Here is a 21134-nt window from a genome sequence, read left to right as displayed (position 1 = left end):
TGGGAGCTCACAGTCAGGAAGGGATCAGGAAGGCATCTTGGAAAACGTACATCTGAGATAAGTTTTGGGACACAAAATTGAACTTTTCCAAGTGAGAGGGCAGAACAAGAGCATTCTGGGATGAGAGAAGAATAGGACATATTTAGGGATTGATAACCTATTAGAAAACGTTGAAGAATGAAGTGTTATTGGGGAATGGAGAAAGATGAAGCTAAAAAAGCAAGCAAGGGGCAGATCATTGAAGGACCTGGTATGTCAAGCTAAGAAATTTGACTGTATCCAATAAGGAACAAGAAACCATTTAGGTATTTTAAATAGAGGAGTGTCAAGACTTTGGCTTAGAAAGATCATTCAGGCAACAGGATGGAAGACATATCAAGGAAGGCAGGGACCAGGGGCAGAGGGCCTTAGATTTAGGCAGGGTCAGCGAGCAAGGGAGGATGGCCCCGAGACAATAAAGAGCCGTAGTAGACATTTATTGACTGACTGCACGTGGAGGGGGTGGGGGGAAAGAGGGATCTTGTATAAAACACAAGTTTTTGATTTAAGTATCTGAATGGGTTGTGGCAGCATTGACTAAGAAAGGGATTGGAGGAGGAGGAATTTAAAAAGTTGTGAAAGAGACTCTGATGAGTTTTCTCTGATTGGGTTTAAATGTTTAGGAGATTTGCACGGAGAGGCATTCGAAAGACAGTTGGACTTACAGATCTTGGGGAGAGAGGCCGATGCTAGTGATATAAATTGAATATAGGAGTCATCTCTTAGACATCTTGGATAGGGCCAAATCCATCAGATGAGTTTTCACAGAGATATTGGAACAGGGCCAGAGGATAGTTACTAAGGCAGATCACTATTTAAAAGCAATCACTGAAATATAATTATTAGAGAACCATGAGAAAGATTAGAAAAGTAAGAGATAAAGTATTAAAACATAGTAATATTAAAAGTAAAGGAGGGCAAGATTTTAAAAATGAAGGTGTTAAACAGGGTCAAATTATACAGTTTAAATAGGATACAAAGAGATAAATGTCCATTGATAGTAGTGATATGGAGCCTCCAGCTATTTTCTAGAGCAACAACAAGGTATCTTGTTCAGGCTTCTTTTCAGGGTTGCTTGGATGAGAGGAAGGAGAGAGACAGGAGTAGCAGCCAATGAGAAACAGAGTTCAGAGTTTCAGCATACATTTGTGCCCAGACTGGAAGGAGTTATAGGGAGGAGCCATGTGAAGACAGGTAAGGAAACACTAGATACTACTACTAATAAAAAGAAGTGCAGTGGATAACATTTTTTATCACATTATATGACAAGCACTGTATTAGGTACTTTACATTAATTCTTTTTTTAATTTTCATAGGGAAGACATGAGATGGGGTAATAAAAAGAAAAGGTTGAAATTTGTGGAAGTTACAGAGTTATAAAAAGAAGAAGATATAGTTATAACTGCAAGCAACAAGTCGTACTAGCAGTTACTCTTTGTGAGTAACTTTGAACAAAAACAATTTGTTGCTTGCAGGTTTACATTCCATTATCTGGAAGAGAATTCAAGTGGAACACCTGGTTTATTTGCACTGAATGATTTGGACCCATAATATTGGAGTGATATGCAGTTATCTGTTGCTTTTCATGGTAATAGAGAAAACCATTGGTAAGGATACACTAAAAGAATACATAATCCAATTAATTCAACGTGTTTGCTTTTAGAATAAAATTTATATTAAATATTTTGCATCAGATTCTCTAGCCATATTCTTTTGAGACAGATGTTAAAATTAGCTCACAATATGTCAGCATTTACCACAAAACCAGTAACAGGACAAGGGGCTTCCTGAGAATCTCACACATCATAAATTAGGATGGGGTTAGGTAGAACCTTGTTAACTACAGATGAATCATATGTCTGAGAAGGGGTTGGGGCTTGGAACCTGAGCTGTTCCCTGAATCAAAGAAGACCTGAGGAGGGAACTCAGTTCTAGGGGCCCTGTGGAAGTTCTCTGGAAGACAAAGCATGATCAGAAGGGTGTGACCACAAATGTCAACAGGGCGGTCTTGGCAAGTAGTTGCACCAGGGCACATAGTACAAAGTAACGAGGGAGTTGTGAAAGATGGAGCATGCCACATGGCTGTCCATCAGAAATCCAGGAGGCCAGTCAGCAGACAGGCACCATCCAGGAACTTTGTTAGAGGCAGAATTTGAGTCTAAGAAGGGGGAGGTTGGTGGGATCTACTACTGTGCATCCCTAGTCCCCGTTGCCAGGAGCAAATTGCCAAGTCAAGGATCACAAGCGAGTGGGGAAAGGCAAGTGCTGATATCAAAACTGAGACACAATCCAAGGCTATTCCTCACCAGGCTATTGCTGCAAGGGATTTCACTGAATCCCTCCTGAACTGGGTGAGAAAAGAGCATGAGGAAGATGACAAGGCTGGGTGAACTGGTCGGGCTGGAGAACTGCTCAAGTCCAGGAGAATAAAGGGGCTGGAGCAAGGGATAAAGTGACAAGGAGAAGCTGGGATGACTTTTTGTTTTCTTTATGATTCACGGTTTGTATCAAATCGATTTCTGAATGGATTTGAGGCAGCTAAGGTTCCGATGAAAGCTTACGTGCAAATAATCAGATGTTAATGAAGTTTAATGGGGTTTTAAATACTGGGATCAAAGGGAAAACAGATACAGAATTGAGCCAACAAGATTATTTTAACCAAAAGTGATTTAGTTTACAGGACGTTATTGATTTCCTCCCTCTGGAGGAACTACTGTACTCTCTCAGATTTCATAAAGTTCTAGAAGGGCTGATGAACGGCCAGCCGACTTTCAGAGTCATCTACACAATCACTATGTGTTCACACGTGGTTACTGTGGAGAGGAAAATCACCTCACTTCTTAATTCACCTGCCAATTCACTGTTTATCATAGTGGGAAGGAAATGGACACAGGCAAGTAGAGGGGTTTTCTATCAGAACTGTGTGAGCACGAAACACCGTGGCCATGAACCTGGGCTGTCGGCATGCCCGACTGTGAGAATTACCAGAGCTTGACACCGAACGAGACCTGATACTCCTCAGCTGTAAGGGCACAGAGGGTTATATGTGCATCAAAATCACGGCTTAGGCTAGCCTGAGGTCTCTATTTTGGACTATTTCTCCATGCTTAGATTTTTGCGTAGGGAACCCGAGAATAAAAGAGACATGTGAAGGAACTTTAGTATCTGGAAAACACCTAAGCAAAGATTGAAAAGCATTTGGATTTTCTTCCATGATTGGTTTTCCATATAGTCTATCTCTTACTGTGCTTGTAAGCTATCACTAGGCACAAATTTCTTTCTATTCCACATTTTAAAACAGTATACATAACTGCCTTTTATAGGAGGTCATTTAAAAAGAAAAGACCATTTTACTAAAACTTAAAATAAATGTACTGGATATTTCTGTTTTCCACACTAAGCACAATTTTTCTTTGCAACCACTTGTCACGGTTCAAATTTGAAATGTAATACCCTCTATATTCTGCCCAACGTTCCCAATAGAAAAAAAAGTCTGCGAGACTTACGTTGAAAATGCATTATTCTGCTTTTCACATCGTATGCCTTTGCAGCTTAACCCTTTTGTTTCTTCGTAATAGAAGTACAATTGATTTAGGCCATTGGCAAATGCTAGCAACACAAGGCAGTAGATGAATAGAAACTTCAAAATGTCCAGGAGCATTCTTCCCAGAGATATTTGCAGAGGCCCCAGGTGAGAATTTGCAGTAAACAGTGAGATCAGTCGCAGGGAACTGAATATATTTGCAATAGCAAATAAAGCTTCAGCCACCAGCGTGGGATGCCACATGTCCCAAGACTCTCGTGGATTAAGAGCACTGTACTGGAGAGAAGAGAGACAAAGGGGAATAAAATATGAAACAAACACATACATATAAATATGTCAGTCTCGGGACAGGATGATTTTTCAGACAGCTTCGGCACCACGGCAGCCTACTGGCAGGAAGCTGATGTTCTCCATGATGGTGGCAGCAATTCTAATCTACAGAAAAATAAGAATTTCCTAAAGGAATTTATAATTGTTGAGCTTCAATCAAAGCGACCTCCCGGATCTGTCCTTGTCATTTGTAGTATTTGCTAACCTGTGAATTACATCTGTCCTGGATCTTTCCAATGGGACTTTTAAAAAAGAAAAGGAAAATGTTACATAAGAAAAGATAGACTGTTTTATCTTGGGAAAAAATGGTGATTTCATAATTAGAACAAAGAAAACTACATTTTAAAGGAAAACTGCTACATTTTGAACAAAATCAATGGCTTTGCTTACTATGTTTGACACATTTGCCTATTCTAGAGGAATGTATGCTGGATACAAATTACATATAAATGAATGGAAGTAGTCGTCTGTTGCCTTGGATATAGTAGTGACTAACGTGGGTATGACGATTAATATTTTGTATCTGTTATATCCTAAATGTACATAAAACCTAAACTGGAAATCATCCTAGCAGTCAATGACTTGCTAATTTTTAATATTTCATGTGTAGAAAGTGTGATATTTGTCTGAACATTCCCTAATTAGATAAAATATGTGATTTGAGAAAAATATTTGCTACATTAAACTTTGACCAGCAATTATTTTAAAAGTATGATTTAATTAAAATGTCAGCTTTGAACTATCTAGATACTGGGCTATATAAAGAGCACAGTGAAATTTATCCCTTGTAGTCTTGAGGTAAATCTGTACCCCTACCAGAAAAAAGGTCAAATACACTCTTTGAAATATTACATTGTGAACATCTATTATTACACCTGTATAAGAACTGAACAAGTTAAATTCTCTTCTTCATATACATCACTAAAAATACATCTAGACAATTGCACTTTTTTCCTAATGATCATGTAGGGAAAAGAAATTTACTTCTGTATGAGTCTCTCAGAATATTTCCATTCTTTTTATATTGCATTTTATACCAAAGACCTTTACAAATGTTAATTAAGTCTCTTGAAGCTAATAGATGGTATTTTTAAAATCTCCTTGGGGAGAAAATACATCACAAGCTCTTGATTTTGTTCAACACTCAGACTCCTGCTTGAGTGACAATTTAAAACAATCAAGTTTGAACTAGAAGGAAATTATTTTCTATTTTTGAATCCTCGTAACCGTTCTTGAACATTCCCCTGCGCAGCTTCAGCATAAAATAGCTAATGATTGAAGATACAGAAAAAATTTTTAATTTAAGATTTTTATTCATTATAATGAGTATCGGCGTGACAGGCTGTGGTATCAAACACCACCTAAATCTCTCCACTCCCCTCCCCCGGTATATTATGCCACCTTTTCCTTCAGAGATTACGATAACATTCACCTTCCTTTTTTCACTTCTCTTGAAAGACACACATATTTTAGTAGAGAGTATTTACCCTTCTGTTGATGGCTAATTACATATTTCTCCTCCCTGTCTGTCTCTTTCTCTCTTTCTTACTTAATATGGCTTAGGACCATATCTCAAAATGTACAAAACACTAAACAGTAAGCATTCTTAAGGATGTAATCGTTTTCTTGGAATTTCTCACCACATTTAACACAATGTCCTGCGTGTAACAGGTGCTCAAGAGACATTTTATCCCATCAAGTATTCATGCATAGTCCTGTGAGGATGACAGGGACAGCTAATTATAATAAAAATGCTCTAAGAGATTAACACAAACTGCTGTGGGACTAGAGAAGAGAAAGTGATACAGTCTGTCTGGGGCTGCTGGGGCCGGCAATGAATAGAGATTACATGCTGTTCAAGCTCTAAGGGTCCCTCGATGTTATTGAATCTGGTGGAGATGCTGTTCCTTGTTCTACTTCTCACAGCCAGTTTGCGGCAGTTGGATGTAGAATCCATCGTCACGTGGTCACTGACCCCAGCTCTACTTTTGACTTACTAAACTTTAGAACCCTTCTTAGCAACTGCTCTCAGCTGGAACTTGCAAAATCATAAGAGGAACATTTCCCATTTTACAAATCAGAGATGCTAGTTTCTGCCCCGGTATAATTACCCAAGACCGTTTCAGAGTCCAGCACTTCTGGTAATTGTTGGGAAACAATGCTATGTGAATATGTTCACATCTATGCATGGCCGGGGCTTACTGAGAAATATATTGTATTGGGGTTAAAGGGTGTTTGAATGGCAAATGAGTCTTGGAAATTAAAGATAGAGACCTCCTGAGAGATTTAGAAATATCTCCCCTGGAGCCATCTGCTTACAGTCTAAGGATAATAATTCTAAGGGGCCTTTGCCTCCCCAGAGAGAATTTGTTTTCTTTAGAAAGTTAAGGTCTTTCTCTTTTCTTCTCCAGGGGGAAGATGGGCAGCGGGCACAGCTGCACTGTATAAGCTCTGAGATGCATCATTTCCCAGTTCCTCTCCTGTGGTACAAACTCATGGATGTGAAGGGCACATCTGGCTCTCATCGGTCGCCCTCTGGAGGCTTGGAGCACAGGGATCCAATGCCAAGATTCTCATGTAAGTAAATAATTCGTCTGTTCTCTGACCCAGAAACCTTGTTTCCTGTTAATCAATGGAGATATGAACCTTTAGAAATTATCTCTTGATTACACTCTTTTAACTTTACTTTTTAATTTTTCTTCTACCATTCACATCTATGTATATTTAGCTTAGGTTTTTAAATATAGGCATTATTTTACAAAAGGAATTCTAAAAATTCTTACATACCATACTGTTCTGTGAATTTGTAGAGAAAAATGGTAATTCTTCAGTGATTAAATGTATTTCCCACAGCTATCGTTAGAACTGAAAAGATTAACTCTAATTTTAAAGTTTTCTTTGGCTCTATTTTCTAAAAACTATTCGCAAAATCTATATTCATGTTTCATCTTTGCATGTTTGCCTCAAGCCATAGTGATGGTTCTTCTCAGTATCCTTTGCAGGCCCTTCTTCCTCACTTTCCCCTTAAACGTTGACTTTGCTTTTCAAACTCCTTCTCTTCTCATTCTGTCTATTCTCCCTGGATGTTGCCTGTGATTTCAACTGTCATTTACATGCTGGTGACTCCCGATTCCACATCTCCAGCCCAGAAATCGCACCTTTACAATCATAGTTTATATTCTCCTGCCTCTTGACTTCTCCTCTTAGAAATCTCACAGGTGTCTCCAACTTACAGGCCAGAATTGAAACGCATCATGTTTTCATCCTCAAGCTCCTTCTCAGTTTATGCTTTCTCGTCTCAGTGAACGGCAGCCAGTCACCCAAGGCAGCATTTGATTTGATCTGATAGTCTTCCAAACTTGCAGCCTCTAAAACTGAAATCTTAGACGTGCTGCTCACTGCTCTACATTGGTATTCTCATTGTTAAAAAAGTTCCTCTATTTCCCACAGAAATTATTATAATAGCCTCCCAACTCTTCTCCCTGCCTTGAACCTTGTCCCTACTTTTCTCTAGAATCATCTTTTAAAAGGGTCCATCAGATCATCTCACATCTTGCTTAATGTTCTCCGATGACTGCAATGTCCTCGGGATGAAATTCCGATTTCCCAGCCTGTCACATGAAGCCTCGGGAATCTAGGTCTTGACTTTCTCTTGAGATTGACCTGCCACTTATACCCAATTAGGTACTTACTACTCTGGCTCAGACCTTTAGTGCTAGCAATTCCCCAAGTTACCCTCACATTCTCATCAAAATGCCTTTCTACGAATACTGGACCCTTTGTTTAGAATGGATTTAAATTCGAATCATTTTGATTCTTTGGCTATTATTCAGTTATGAAATATGTGTTGAGTGCCTACTCTGTGTCAGGAGCTAACTTCAGGGTTCACAGTGGTAGTCAAACAAGACATCATTCATGCCATGCAGGCTTACAATATAGTGAAGAAGACAGACATTAAATAAGTAATGCCACTCTTTCCCTTGAGAAGTACTCTCAGACCACAGATGTGTAGACACCAGGATCCCGCTGACCAAAGCTGGTAGTTCCATGTTAGACAGAGGTCAAGAGCTATGTACACACCTATAGCCCTTCGAGGACCAGCAGTTCCTGCCCTCTTATTTCTCTCAAAAATCTGCTTTCTAGTATAAACCTACCATAGTTTGGCTTTGTCTTAAGCCTTCATTTCTATTTAGATTCTAAGAGACTTGGTCCTGTGCAGACCTATGAAATAGAATATTTACCATTGAATCACTTGTCAGATTTCCATGCAGGGAGCTTTGTCTAATGCATTTTTGGTACTGGACATCTAGTATAGTGCTTTATATATGATAGAAGCTCAAAAAGCATTCTAGGGTGAAGAATCATAGCCACATTCCAAAGCATGGTTGTTAGAAAATATGGATGATTTGCGGAAATGTGAGTATCTTAATATAGTTGGAATACGGAGGGTTTGGGAATAGTGATAACTCTGAAAGAAAGATGAAACCAGGTCATGAAGCCCTTAGCAGGAGTGTTAGGAGAGGAAAATGGATTGCAGCATAATATTGGATCATAAGCTTCTTGAATATAGGAAAAGTTCATTTTTATATTCTCTATAGTCCAATGCACACTTATAAAAGTCAAGTAATCAATCAAAATGGGTAATAATTAATTTAATGCAAAATGAAAACATTTGTCATGCAGAATTAAATAGAAAATGTATGCTGGTTTTAATGTCTGATTTATAAGGTGAAAACCTTTCCCTTTCTATAAGTTGGTTAGATAATTAAGTAGTGAAAGACAGTAGGAAGGCATATGATTTTCTCCTGTGGTGGATGATACTAGATTAAATAACTTGGATTTAAATATCTACAGCTCTCTGTCATAAAACTAAAGAATGTTTAGAAAAGTTAAAAAAAAAAAGTTCATAATTTGGAGAGTTCACTACAGTTATAGCATCTGTGAAACGGAAACATTTGCCTTCTTTCTAACTGATAAGAAGAGGGATCGGTGAGATAAATACTTAGCACTATTTAGATGAATGGTGCTATGAAAAACTCCAGCAAGACTGTTAAAATAAACGATCTTATTCCTAATCATTGTGATTTTTGAAAATATTATTTATATTACACAGTGGTCGAGGCATAGGAATTTAATCATTTCTGCCAAATGGCTGAAGATAAATATGAAACAAGTTGTACATAGGGACAGGGACTGAGTAAATTTAGGAGAAAACCAGTCCTAATGAAGATAAAGTAACATTTTCTAAGTGTGCCCAGGCATCAAAAAGCTCTGAATTAACTAACATTTTATACATGGTGAGAAGAGGAAATGATTGACAAACCTTCTCCTTCAAAAAATTCAGAGCAAATTAAAAAAAAAAAAGCTACAATCTCTGAGTTGTGAAATGCTAATGAATTGAGGCATTTAAGGCAGCGCCACAAAGCCTTGCACAGAAGGAGGACAGTACTGAAATCTCATGAACTTCTGTGCTGTCTTTGTACAATATAATGCTGTTGCATTTTAATAAAAATTAAAAACTGAGTGCTTATATTAAGCTGTATTCTATGTGTTTATTAATGTAATCTTCACAAACATTCTCTGGGACTTGATTATTCCTGTCATTTTACAGGTAAGAAAGTTGAGGCATCGATTAAGTAACTTACCCCACATCACACTGGTAGGAAGTGGTATAGGCAGCAGTCATATGGATCATAGCCCAGACCATGGTTTTGGCTAGAATGACCCTTTTGTATGTTAAAAAAAAAAAAAAATCTCCTCCAGGTGGATGAATTGCAAAAGGATAAACCAAATAAGGAAGAATTGCCCTTCTGCCAGACCTATTCTAAGAGGTTTTCCCCCTGAAGACCAATTATGGAAGGGTTTCCCTCTTTGTGGGCTGACAGTTCTTTTGGTCTGGATCCATGGCTTGGCCAAAATCACCGAGGGTTAGATTTTTGCTACCATTTATGCACCTGCAGGCAGAAGATAGAACCTGGGCAATTTCAGTCGAGATCCCAGTTATAACTCCTTGGTCATCTTGCCTGATCCATGAGAAGTGAGCTATTTGCCGGGGAGAAGCATCGAGATGATCCCATCCACCTCATCCTTCATAATAACAAATCAACTACCTTGTGGATCTTACCTCCTAATTAAAATCTAAAGCCTCTCCTGTGTCCACTGCTCTGCTTCAGACATTCATCATCATTTGACTCATCCTCTGCTTTTTAAACCTCATTAATGGTTCCTCTTTATTTATAGGGTCCAAATTCTGTAGCACGATTTCAAAAGTCCTTCGCATGCTCTTCCCGCCCCCATTTCCCTGGATCATCCCTCTGAGATCTGACCTCCTTCACCCTCTCAGACTTTTGCACGTTTTGTCTCTTCTCCCTAGAATGCTCATGGACACGATAGGTGCCTACTCACTCTGTCCTCTGAATAGTTTCAGGACACTGCCAGCAAAAGTTAGTTCCTTCCTTGATGCCAGCGTGGCCCCTGTTGTAGACTTTATCACACTGTAAGGCCTTCATGTGCATTTCTCTTTCCTTACTGAACTGCTTGGAGGCAGGGGCTATATCTCAGGCATCTCTGCATTCTCACCAAACAGATGGAAAGCTGATTTCTTAGTGTGACCCCATAAATTCTTATTGCTTGAGTCACATAATGACTGTTTGCCTTGTTTATAGCAGTCTATTTTTGTACACAAATAAAGCACCTTTTCCTGAAATAGCGAGTTGTAAGTTATTAAAAATTAGCATAAAAATTGAATGATAGAACAAAAGAAGATGAAGACGGGTGAATCGGCAAATCAGCATATCACAGACTCCCAAAGTAGGTGCTCTTTTGACTATTACCATCATTTAACAGATGATACAGTTGAGGCCCACATTAAATAACTTGCCCCAAATCAGACAGATTGCAAGTGGTAAAGGCAGTCCTAATCCAGAGCTCAGACTCCTTTTCAACTAAAAAAAAAAGCAAATGAAAAGACACAATAAAGACATTACAAAAGGCAAGTCCAGTGGACCAATAATATATGAAGAAGGAGGAAACAGCAGTAGAAGGGAAAGGAGAAAAACTAATCATGCACGCTTACTCTGTAACCAGCACTTTAAATGTATGCACTCATTTACTCCTCATACTAACCACATAAGGCAGAAATTGTTATTCTCCTTATTTTATAGGTGAGGCACAGAGAGTAGAAGAAACAGACCCAAGTTCACATAACTAGTAAGTGATAAAAGAAAACTGAGCCCAGGAAACCCAAGTCTAAAGTGCAGCCATTCAGGACTTCCCTGGTGATGCAGTGGTTACAAATCCGCCTGCCAATGCAGGGGACACAGGTTCAAGCCCTGGTCCGGGAAGATCCCACATGCCCCAGAGCAGCTAAGCCCGTGCGCCACAACTACTGAGCCTGTGCTCTAGAGCCTGCGAGCCACAAGTACTGAAGTCCATGTGCCTAGAGCCTGTGCTCCGCAACAAGAGAGGCCACCACAACTAGAGAAAGCCCACACACCGCAAGGAAGACCCAATACAGCCAAAAATAATAAATAAATACATAAATAAATAACTTTATTTAAAAAAAAAAGTACAGCCATTCAAACACTACCCACACAACTCAAGTTTTGGTCACACAAACTAATCATTCAGAAAGAACATTTCATCATCTATATTTACAATCCTAACTGAACTCCTATGGCCAAAGCACATAAACAAACTATGTATTTCCCGAAGAGTCCATGGTATTTACATATTGTCATCAGAGGTAATTTCTGTCTACTTTTCTATCTCCCTTTTTCCCCCCTCTTTCTTTTCTTCTTCATCACTTGGGGTGGGTGAGTTGAATTTTTAACATAAATTTTCCCTTTGTGTAGTATAAAGAAAAATACAGGTGAAAAACTTACAACATTTTAAGAAAATTCAAATTCAGTATCTAAAACCATTACGCCAAAAATCCATAAGTATCCATTAATTCATGTAACTGTACCCAGTATATACCAGAGGTTTTATATATATATATATATATATATATATATATATAATATATGTTTTATAAGTAAACACCATATAAATAAGACCTGTAAAAATATTATGTTTCTTAGTATAAATATTGTATGAGAGAGGATCCTTTTGGCATCAATCCCATGCTTCTCTGAGCTGCTGAATAGAATTTTACAGTCCAGGGCTATTCAAAGTGTCTTCCTTAGACCAGTTACATCAATATCACCTGATGAATTTGCAAGAAATGCAAATTTAGGCCCCTCCTTAATACTCCTGATTCCTGGGAATGGAGAAGAGGAATCTGTTTTAGCAAGCTTTCCAAGTGATTCTTAGCACCTGAAAGTTTGAGAAGAACTGCTATAGTCATGTAATATTAGAATTTTATAAGTGCACAGGACCATAAAAAACAGATGTATTACTTTTTAGTAGAGAGATGTCCAAACCAACTTTATAGATATACTTAAAGATCATTACAGAAGAAAGAAGAATTGGAAGGATATGCATTTCAAAACAGATGTCCATCTCCTACACAGATGCAAAACCTCCTTGGTTAACACAAAACCTTCTGTCATCTTCAGAAGGTCTCAAGGCCATTCACCTTAATGCAGATAGGAAAAATTATCAAATCATGTTTCCATTCTTAAAACACAGCTTGCTTTCCATGAAAGTGGTAGAAAATGCTTTTCCTTAATGTTTATATGAGCGCTGGAGACATTTTAGTTGAACAATTCAGGAAACAACTTTGGGCAATTTTGACCCTGTTATAGCTGAAAATTGCAGGAGTCGACTTAGGACAAGACTACAGGAATAAGAATTCACTTACATGTTAGCATTTCCTAGCTCAGCTCATTAGATGGCATGAATTATTCATGTACAATTCAATTAAACACTGTTTATTTTTTACTAATTCACTCATCATTTTGACACAAATTTTTTTAAAAAGGAAGAGAAAAAGAAAGGCAGGAAGGAGGAGGCAATAATATAATACTTTGGTTTGAAAAACATCCCCCAAAGTACAAAATAATCCCAATTGTCATTGCAGAACAAAAACATTTTATGTAAATTATGTGGTTTGGGATAAGACTGATGTTGTAAGAAATGCGGGGGAGTATGGGTGTGTGAGATTTCAGCACTGTCATATTGAGTGGGGTGAGAAGAAAAAAATTATATTCTGCTCTAATTATATCAAACTATATTAGTTTAAACTGAAATAATAATTTCAATGCTTTGAAAGAGTAATATTTTGATCTGTCTATGTAATTTTATCGGTTAGTTGTAACTGATAAAAATAGATTTTGGTTGCCGAAATTCGAACAGTGTTTGAGGTAGAATTTCATTAGAAATGGAAAGGATTAGAAACGAGAGCAGCTACTGTGAATCATTTTGAGGCATCATTCAATTTAGATGCAAGAAAATTGGGTGACGACTTCTATTTGGAAATCTATTAAAATTTGTTTTATGACTATAAACTGTGTATTATCTATGTCTTTTATTCTTATCTCTCAATAAAGTCATGAGATGATGAATTTCACATACAGATAATGCTCTAGGTAACATTATTAATAAAAATAATAGTAGTGGAAGGTATATCGATACTTATCCGAACTTATGCTTTACCAATAACATAAACAATAGTTACCTTTACAAATGCAACGATTTTCAAGGAGATTGTTGCTAGATATAAGGAGTTCATCACAAAATCCATTAGATTCCACCAATCGTGGATGTAATCTTGAAGTCCACCATCCCACATTTGTTTAATTTCTCCCCATATAAAACCTGCAATTATAGAAAGATTCACATAAGTGTGATTTTTCAGTCAAATCACTAAAAACAGAGATCTATAATTAGGAATTAGAGAATCTTGGAGCTTCCAGAGACTACATAGTTACTCTAAATGCAATACCTATTTTTATAGGTAGTAATAATTGAGTCCCAGTCAGATTTTAAAACTTTCAGGACATTTAGCTAATTTGTAGAGAATTCTCTTGGGGCAGCTTCACTTTCTTTTATCCATTTGATAAATTAATAAGGTTGTGCAGTTTTGAACCAAACTATAATTCCTCTATACCTATATATCTTTCTCTGGAAAATATCATAACATTTATTTGTAAACAGATACTTGAAGATATTTTTCCTCCCAAATCAAAATGACTCAAAGATTTATGAAAGAACAGTGTATCTAGTGAACATAACTGGCTTAATGCCTTTAAGCAGGGTACTTTGTGGTGTTTTTGTAAGCACTTAACACCTTCAGAGATCTGATTTCAGTTCTGGACAGAAGACGATTATAGCATTCATACTTCAGTAAAAGACCTTATATCTAGCAGTAGCTTTAAAGCAATATCCAGAGAAAATAAAAATCACTTTCCTTTATTATGGTCATGTTTTTAATAGGAAAGATTTTATTTTCAAATATTAGAAAGCACTTAAAAATATCACTGTATATCATTATTCTATTTCCATAATCGTATTAAATTTTTATAAATCTATTTTTACAGCCTAATGATGAGAAAGAAAAATATCAAAATATCTAGAATCAGGAAATATTAAAAGGATAAATATGATTTTAAAGCTATATTAAAGCAAGAAAACAACAAGACTTTTAAGGTAATGATAGTTTGAAACATCGAATGTGGGTAGCACAGAGTTTCATATCTGTCCTACACTAAAAGCAAGAAAAAGTCATATAACTATAGAATTATGACTTTTCATGAATCCATCAGAGAGGTGAGAAACCAAGGAGCCTATACTTCAAAGAAAAACAGGTTCCTGTAAAGAGAGTGATGAGGTGAGCATTAGCTCCCCTGTGGCAGAGTGCAGGGTAAGAAACACTGGCATCAGGCTTCCCTGGTGGCGCAGTGGTTGAGAGTCCACCTGCCGATGCAGGGGACACTGGTTCGTGCCCCAGTCTGGGAAGATCCCACATGCCGCGGAGCGGCTGGGCCCATGAGCCATGGCCGCTGAGCCTGCACGTCCGGAGCCTGTGCTCTGCAACGGGAGAGGCCACAACAGTGAGAGGCCCGCGTACCGCAAAAAAAAAAAAAAAGAAACACTGGCATCATACAAGAGAGAAGGACAATTTCAGAAAACCTTCTTAAACAAACTTCTAAAGGCTAAGTGTGAGCTAGTGTGAGAGGACAGAACCCCTGGGACACAGACACAGGGGGGCGTCCACTCACTAGTAAGCTCATCTCCATAGACCTCAGCACTGCTCAAGAGGCTGGTTCTGGGGGCAAGGCACAAAGCCCTACCCAAGCTCCTCTCCCCTATGAAGCAGAACATGTTAGCCCTGTGGGAGAAGCAGAAAACAGTCCAGGGCCTAGAGTTTATACTAATATCCTTAGAGGCTTCCTACCACAGGAGGAAGGGCAGGAAACTCTCTTCGGCACATGACCTGCACAGTTTTACTGCCTTGAGAAGGAAGATTTGGATCACTGAGAAGCTCCACCCCTGATGCCCAGGTGTAGTTTTACCTAAGTCTGACCCTAGACCTGGACAACAGACAAGCTTCCTGCCTCACATCACCAGGCTGACAAACACCGAGTAAGAAGCAGAAGCTGACAACCACTAGAGGAGTGGCAAACATATGGATAGAAAGTCCCTCAGAGGCAGAGGTGCTCAAGGAAGGCCAAAAGCTGTGGGTGAAGCAGGAATTCTGATAATAATCCTCTTCCCCACTTGTCTTAGTCTGTTTAGGCTGCTATAACAAAGCATCATAGATGAGTTGTTTTATAAACAACAGAAATTTACTTTTCATAGATCCGGAGGCTACAAGTCTAAGATCAGGGTATCAGGGTCAGGCTCTGGTGAGGGCCCTCTTTCATGTTGCAGACTGCTGACCTCTCTGTGGATCCTCACTTGGCAGAAAGAAAGCGAGCTAGCTCTCTGGTCTGTTCTTATAAGGGCGCTAATCCCATTCTTGAGGGCTCCACGCTCATGACCCAATTGCCTCCCAAAGGCTCCACCTCCAAAAACCATCACATTGTGAGTCAGGATTTCAGTGTGTGACTTTTGGGGGCGGGGGGAGAAAGACTTGTAGCCCATAACACCACTCTAAGCGGAAGTGTATGGTAGGCTGAAACTGATTGTAGCAACAATGAAACCCAAACCCAGCTCAGCTCCTGATTATAATGTGTCAAATTCCTGCACTAATGTTCTAGCAGAAGAGGTATGTCCATTTTCAAGCGTAAATGCTATACACTTCTGTCTAGCCTTCTGCATAGGCAGAATAAATACCCTCACAAAATACACACATATGAGCACATGAACACCATGTTACATCATACTCAAGCTGTTCAAAAAAAGATAAAGAAAAATTATTGAAGACATCACAGGGAGGGGGTGGGTGGAAATAAAAGACGTGTTGCATACAAAGGAAGAAATATAGGACTGATATCAAACTGATTATCTGAAACCACGCAGGACAGACTGACATCATTAAAGTGCTGAAAAGAAAAAGAAGTCAATCCAGAATTCTATACACAGCACAAATATCTCTAATAAATGAAGGGTAGTGAAAAACTTTTTTCAGACAATCAAAAATTCAGACAGAGACCCATGCTACAAGAAATGCTAAAGGGATATTTTTTAGGCAGAACGTATATGATATTAAACAGAAATTTAGGTTTATAAAAAGAAATAAAAATCTCTATTCAGGAACTGTTAAAATGAATATAAAATAGTTTTTCTTATTTCAAATTGCTCTAACAGATCATTGACTGCATAAAGCAAAAATAGCATATAGCAAAAATGTATTGTGGTTTATAACATGTATAACATATGTAAAGGTAAAACATATGACAACATTAGCACAGAAGATGAGGAAGAGGAATTAGAAACATACTATCATAAGGTTCTTATACTACATGTAAAGCAAAATATTATTTGAAGTTTGACTGTGATAAATTAAATTTTATGTTGTAAATCCTAGGGCTTTCTCTCAAAATATTTTTAAATGCATAAATAGAGATGTTCACATAGAATAAAGATGCAAAACATAACTATATGACAATTCATCGATAGGTTAAACATAAATGAATAACAACGTTACCATGAAATACTAATTCAAAAAAACTTAGATGGTTATATTAATGTAAGACTAGATATATTTCAGAAGAAGTGTTACTGGGTATGTACAGGGATATAACATAGGATAAAAAGGTCAAATCACTCTGAAGACAGAACAGTCCTAAATATGAATGCAGCTAACAAAATAACCTGATAATGCAAGATGCCATAGAATTTAAATACAAATAGAGAAAGGTACAATTATAGTCTTTACTTTTCCTCTCTATAAGTAAATGAATCAGTAGGCAGAAGTTTAGTAAGAATATAGAAGTTCTGAACAACACTATCAACAGTCTGAAAATAGCAGGAGATAACACATATATATGGAATCTAAGAACAAAAAAAAAGGTCATGAAGAACCTAGGGGTAAGATGGGAATAAAGACACAGACCTACTAGAGAATGGACTTGAGGATGTGGGGAGGGGGTAGGGTAAGCTGGGACGAAGTGAGAGAGTGGCATGGGCATATATACACTACCAAACGTAAAATAGATAGCTAGTGGGAAGCAGCCGCATAGCACAGGGAGATCAGCTCGGTGCTTTGTGACCACATAGAGGGGTGGGATAGGGAGGGTGGGAGGGAGGGAGACGCAAGAGGGAAGAGATATGGGAATATATGTGTGACTGATTCACTTTGTTATAAAGCAGAAACTAACACACCATTGTAAAGCAATTATACTCCAATAAAGGTGTTAAAAAAAAAAAAGAAAATAGCAGAAGACATTTTTTTCAAGTGCACATGGAACATTCACTAAGATAGACTATATAACTTCAACATATTTATACATGTTGAAATGTTTAAATGTTTACCATGACAACATAGCAAACAAAAACTCAATTATAAAATGTACCTCAAAATCCCCAAATATTTTGCAATTAAATAATATGCTTCTGATAACTTTTGGTTAAAGAGAAATTAACAGAATAATTAGATAATATTTTGAAATGATTACAAATGAAAATACAACTGAAAGTTCTGTGATGCAGTTAACACAGTAGAGTAGAATGCTTAATTAGAAAACAATAAAGGTCTCAAATCAGTGATCTCAGCTTCAACGGTGACACTGGAAAGAAGAGCAAATTAAACCCAACACAAACAGAAGAAAGAAAATTTTAAAGCAGAAATCAATAAATTTTAAAATATAAAACTTGAGAAAAGTCAATGAAAACAGAATCTAATTCTCTGAAATGGTCACTAAAATTGATAAAACTCTAGCTAGAATGGTCAAGAAAAAAAAAGAAGATATAAATGATCCATATCAGAAATGAAAGAAGGGACATAAATACAGATCTTACAGACTTCATAAGGATAAGTGATAAAATGAACTTGATACTCATAAATTTCACAACTTAAATGAATTGGACATTTTCCCTGAAAGACATAACCTTCCTAACTCACATAAGAGGACATAGAATAACCTGAATTGTCCTATATTCATTAAAGAAAATGAATTCATAGTTAAAAACCTTCCAGCAAAGAAAAATTCAGGTCCAGTTCCTTCATGGTGATTCTACCAAACATTTAAGGAAAAAATAATGCCAGTGCTAATCAAACACTTACAAAATTACAAGAAAAAATGTTTAAAAAGTATGTATTATTCTGATAAAAAGTCATACAAAAATAATACAAAGAAAACTACACGCTAATAACCCTTTGAATATACATAAAATCCTCAACAAATATTAGTAAATTAAATACAGTAATATATAAACTTAATAATAAGTCATGACCAAATGCTGTTTTTCCCAGAAATGCAAGATTGTTTGAAAATTTAAGAATCAATCAATGTAATTTGTCACATCAACAGATATTTTGGGAAAAAAATCTTTTCATTAAATGCAATAAATCTTTTCAATAGATACAATAAATTCATTTGACCAAATTCAACATCCATTCATGACAAAAACTTTCAGCAAAGTAAGACTAGAAGGAAAATGTCTTGATTTGATAAAGGACATCTATAAAAATCTAAACTACCATCATACTTATTTTGTAAAGGGCCAGAAAATAAATAATTTAGGCTTTGCAATTAATGAATGAGTGTGGCTTTGTTATAATGAAACTATTTATAAAAACTGTCAAAGGTCCAGATTTGGCCTACTGGGCCACAGTTTGTCCTATATCTTGATTGTGGTGGTGCTATATGATTGTATGTGTTTGTCAACATTTTATATACCTGTGCCCTAGAAAAAAAAATTTAAAAGTAGTGGCAGCAAAAATTTAAAATAGTAAAAAATTAAAAATATTTAAAAGTAGTGGCAGCAAAAATTATGAGAGATTGATGCTGGACAATGGAAATACGGTTAGATTAAAAATAAAGAAATATAATAAAGTATCAATTGTGATATATTGCTGATAGATGTGTTTGAAAATTTGCACAATAGAACTTTGGAAGAAATAAAAATATATTAGTCCATAATTATTTAGTGAAAACTAGCAATAGTTATTTAATATTATTAATGAAGTTTTATTTTAAAATTTTGTCACATTTAAATTAAGAACCCAGATGAGGACTGATTTCAGTTGAATTAAATATAGAGTGCATTTTAAAGTCTGCTGTAGACCGCAGCTTTATTCTAGATTTGTTGTTTATATCCAGCTTCCCCTTTGAAGTTTCTTTCATAAATAAATCTCTCTTGAGAACTCAGATAAAATTGGGCATATTTGAGGAGGTGATAATGATCACTGACTCCTTATTCAAGAAAGGAATATATAAGATCTGAATAAGATGTGATACACGCACTGATTTTATAGCTTGTGGGAAACTTACAATTTATATTATCCAATGAGGAAAAATGCTCGGTACTCATGGAAATACTCTCCTCTCACACATTCGTGGTGCTTTTTCCTACTGAGCCTGGGTACAGTCTCAGAATCCAGCACGCAGCCACGACCTACATAAGAAATCTAAGGCCCCAAAAGGCCGTGTGACTAAAGCCAGTTAGTGGAGAAACCAGAACAGGGTACCAGTCTCCTTAGGCAGTGCTCTTAGACAATATTTTCTTACTCCTGAGATTTCACAATGGAGCTTATTTGTTTTGTTTTGCTTGAAACTTTGCCAATTCCCAGAGATGAGGCAATGTGAGCATTGCAATCGTTGATTGAACAAATGCATTCAAGTTCACTTTCATCAGAAGGCATAGTGATAATGTCAGGTGAGTGAAGTGCCAGGCTCAGCTCAACTAGTAATCAGCTTTGTAATCTTAGCCAGTAGTCTCGTCCTTCTAGGTTTCAGTTATCTCACTTCAAAAAAAGAAAGGTTTGGATTATCACAGAATTCTATAGATAGAATCATACAAGAAGTATAATTCTACCTTAATGGTATAAATAAGCCAGACACTGATTCTTCCTGTTTGAATTATCAATATTCTATGAAAATCAGTCATCACAATAGCTGACATGAGAGATTAAAAACTTTTCTGTACCAGAGGGCACACACCAGCTTTGGTCTGCCCCAGAAAGCAGAAATTGGATCTATGATATGAAAGTTACAGAATGGAACCTTCTTGCCCAATGTAAGGGGGATTCTCTGGCAGAGTTGTCCCCAAACTGGAATGGATCACCGTTTGAGGTTACGATTCCAATGCAGAGCCTGGAATGTCTTTGATCAGTCATACTCCAGAGAAATTCTAGCAATGAGTGGAGACTTGTTCCACTGGACCTCTAAAGGTCATTCCAACTTTATGAATTTGTGATTCTGGTGTTTTCAAATTTTGTATGTATTTTAAAATGAAATATATTTAAAAATACCTACTAACCAACAAGAGGGTTTATATTTTATTTCCCTTTATAGATAAATTGTATCTCTTTTTTTGCTTCTACCCAACTGGAAAGCCAAATGGGATTATTAACAGTCACCAAAATACGGAACTTCAAATATTTTGTGGGTAATTATGTAAAAGAGTAAAGACACCAAAACTAACTGCTTTAGAGGGGAAGGAGGTATGAAGAAGCAGTTAGGAGCTCAGTAGAAAGCAGCATTTTAACCTGGAGCCCCTTAATATCTGAGCAGACTCTGTTCCTATTAGACAGGTTCAAGGACATGACACTTCAATAGATGACCTCTAAGGTTTCTGAAGAAGAGTCAAAACAAAAACTCACAATTCGGATATATTACAGTTCCTTTGGAGTTCAAAGAATAGACATAAAATCTAACTTTCTGAATTATAC

General features: G+C 37.0%; 1 protein-coding gene across 6 annotated transcripts in view; it reads right to left on the bottom strand.

The window, feature by feature from the left end:
- Positions 1-21134, bottom strand: part of TRPC4 (transient receptor potential cation channel subfamily C member 4) — a 157536-nt gene that overhangs the window by 20655 nt on the left and 115747 nt on the right. For all 6 annotated transcript variants that reach the window (XM_029209973.1, XM_029209972.1, XM_029209974.1 and 3 more), the window contains 2 exons: positions 13533-13672; positions 3546-3859 (listed from right to left, as the gene is read on the bottom strand). In XM_029209973.1, the coding sequence (XP_029065806.1) occupies positions 3546-3859; positions 13533-13672 (454 nt within the window). The remainder of the gene's footprint in view (positions 1-3545; positions 3860-13532; positions 13673-21134) is intronic.

This window comes from Monodon monoceros, unplaced genomic scaffold, assembly GCF_005190385.1.
Source record: "Monodon monoceros isolate NGI ecotype Baffin Bay Population unplaced genomic scaffold, NGI_Narwhal_1 Super_Scaffold_8, whole genome shotgun sequence".
NCBI lineage: Eukaryota > Metazoa > Chordata > Mammalia > Artiodactyla > Monodontidae > Monodon > Monodon monoceros.
This window is presented reverse-complemented; position numbering and strand designations above follow the sequence as displayed.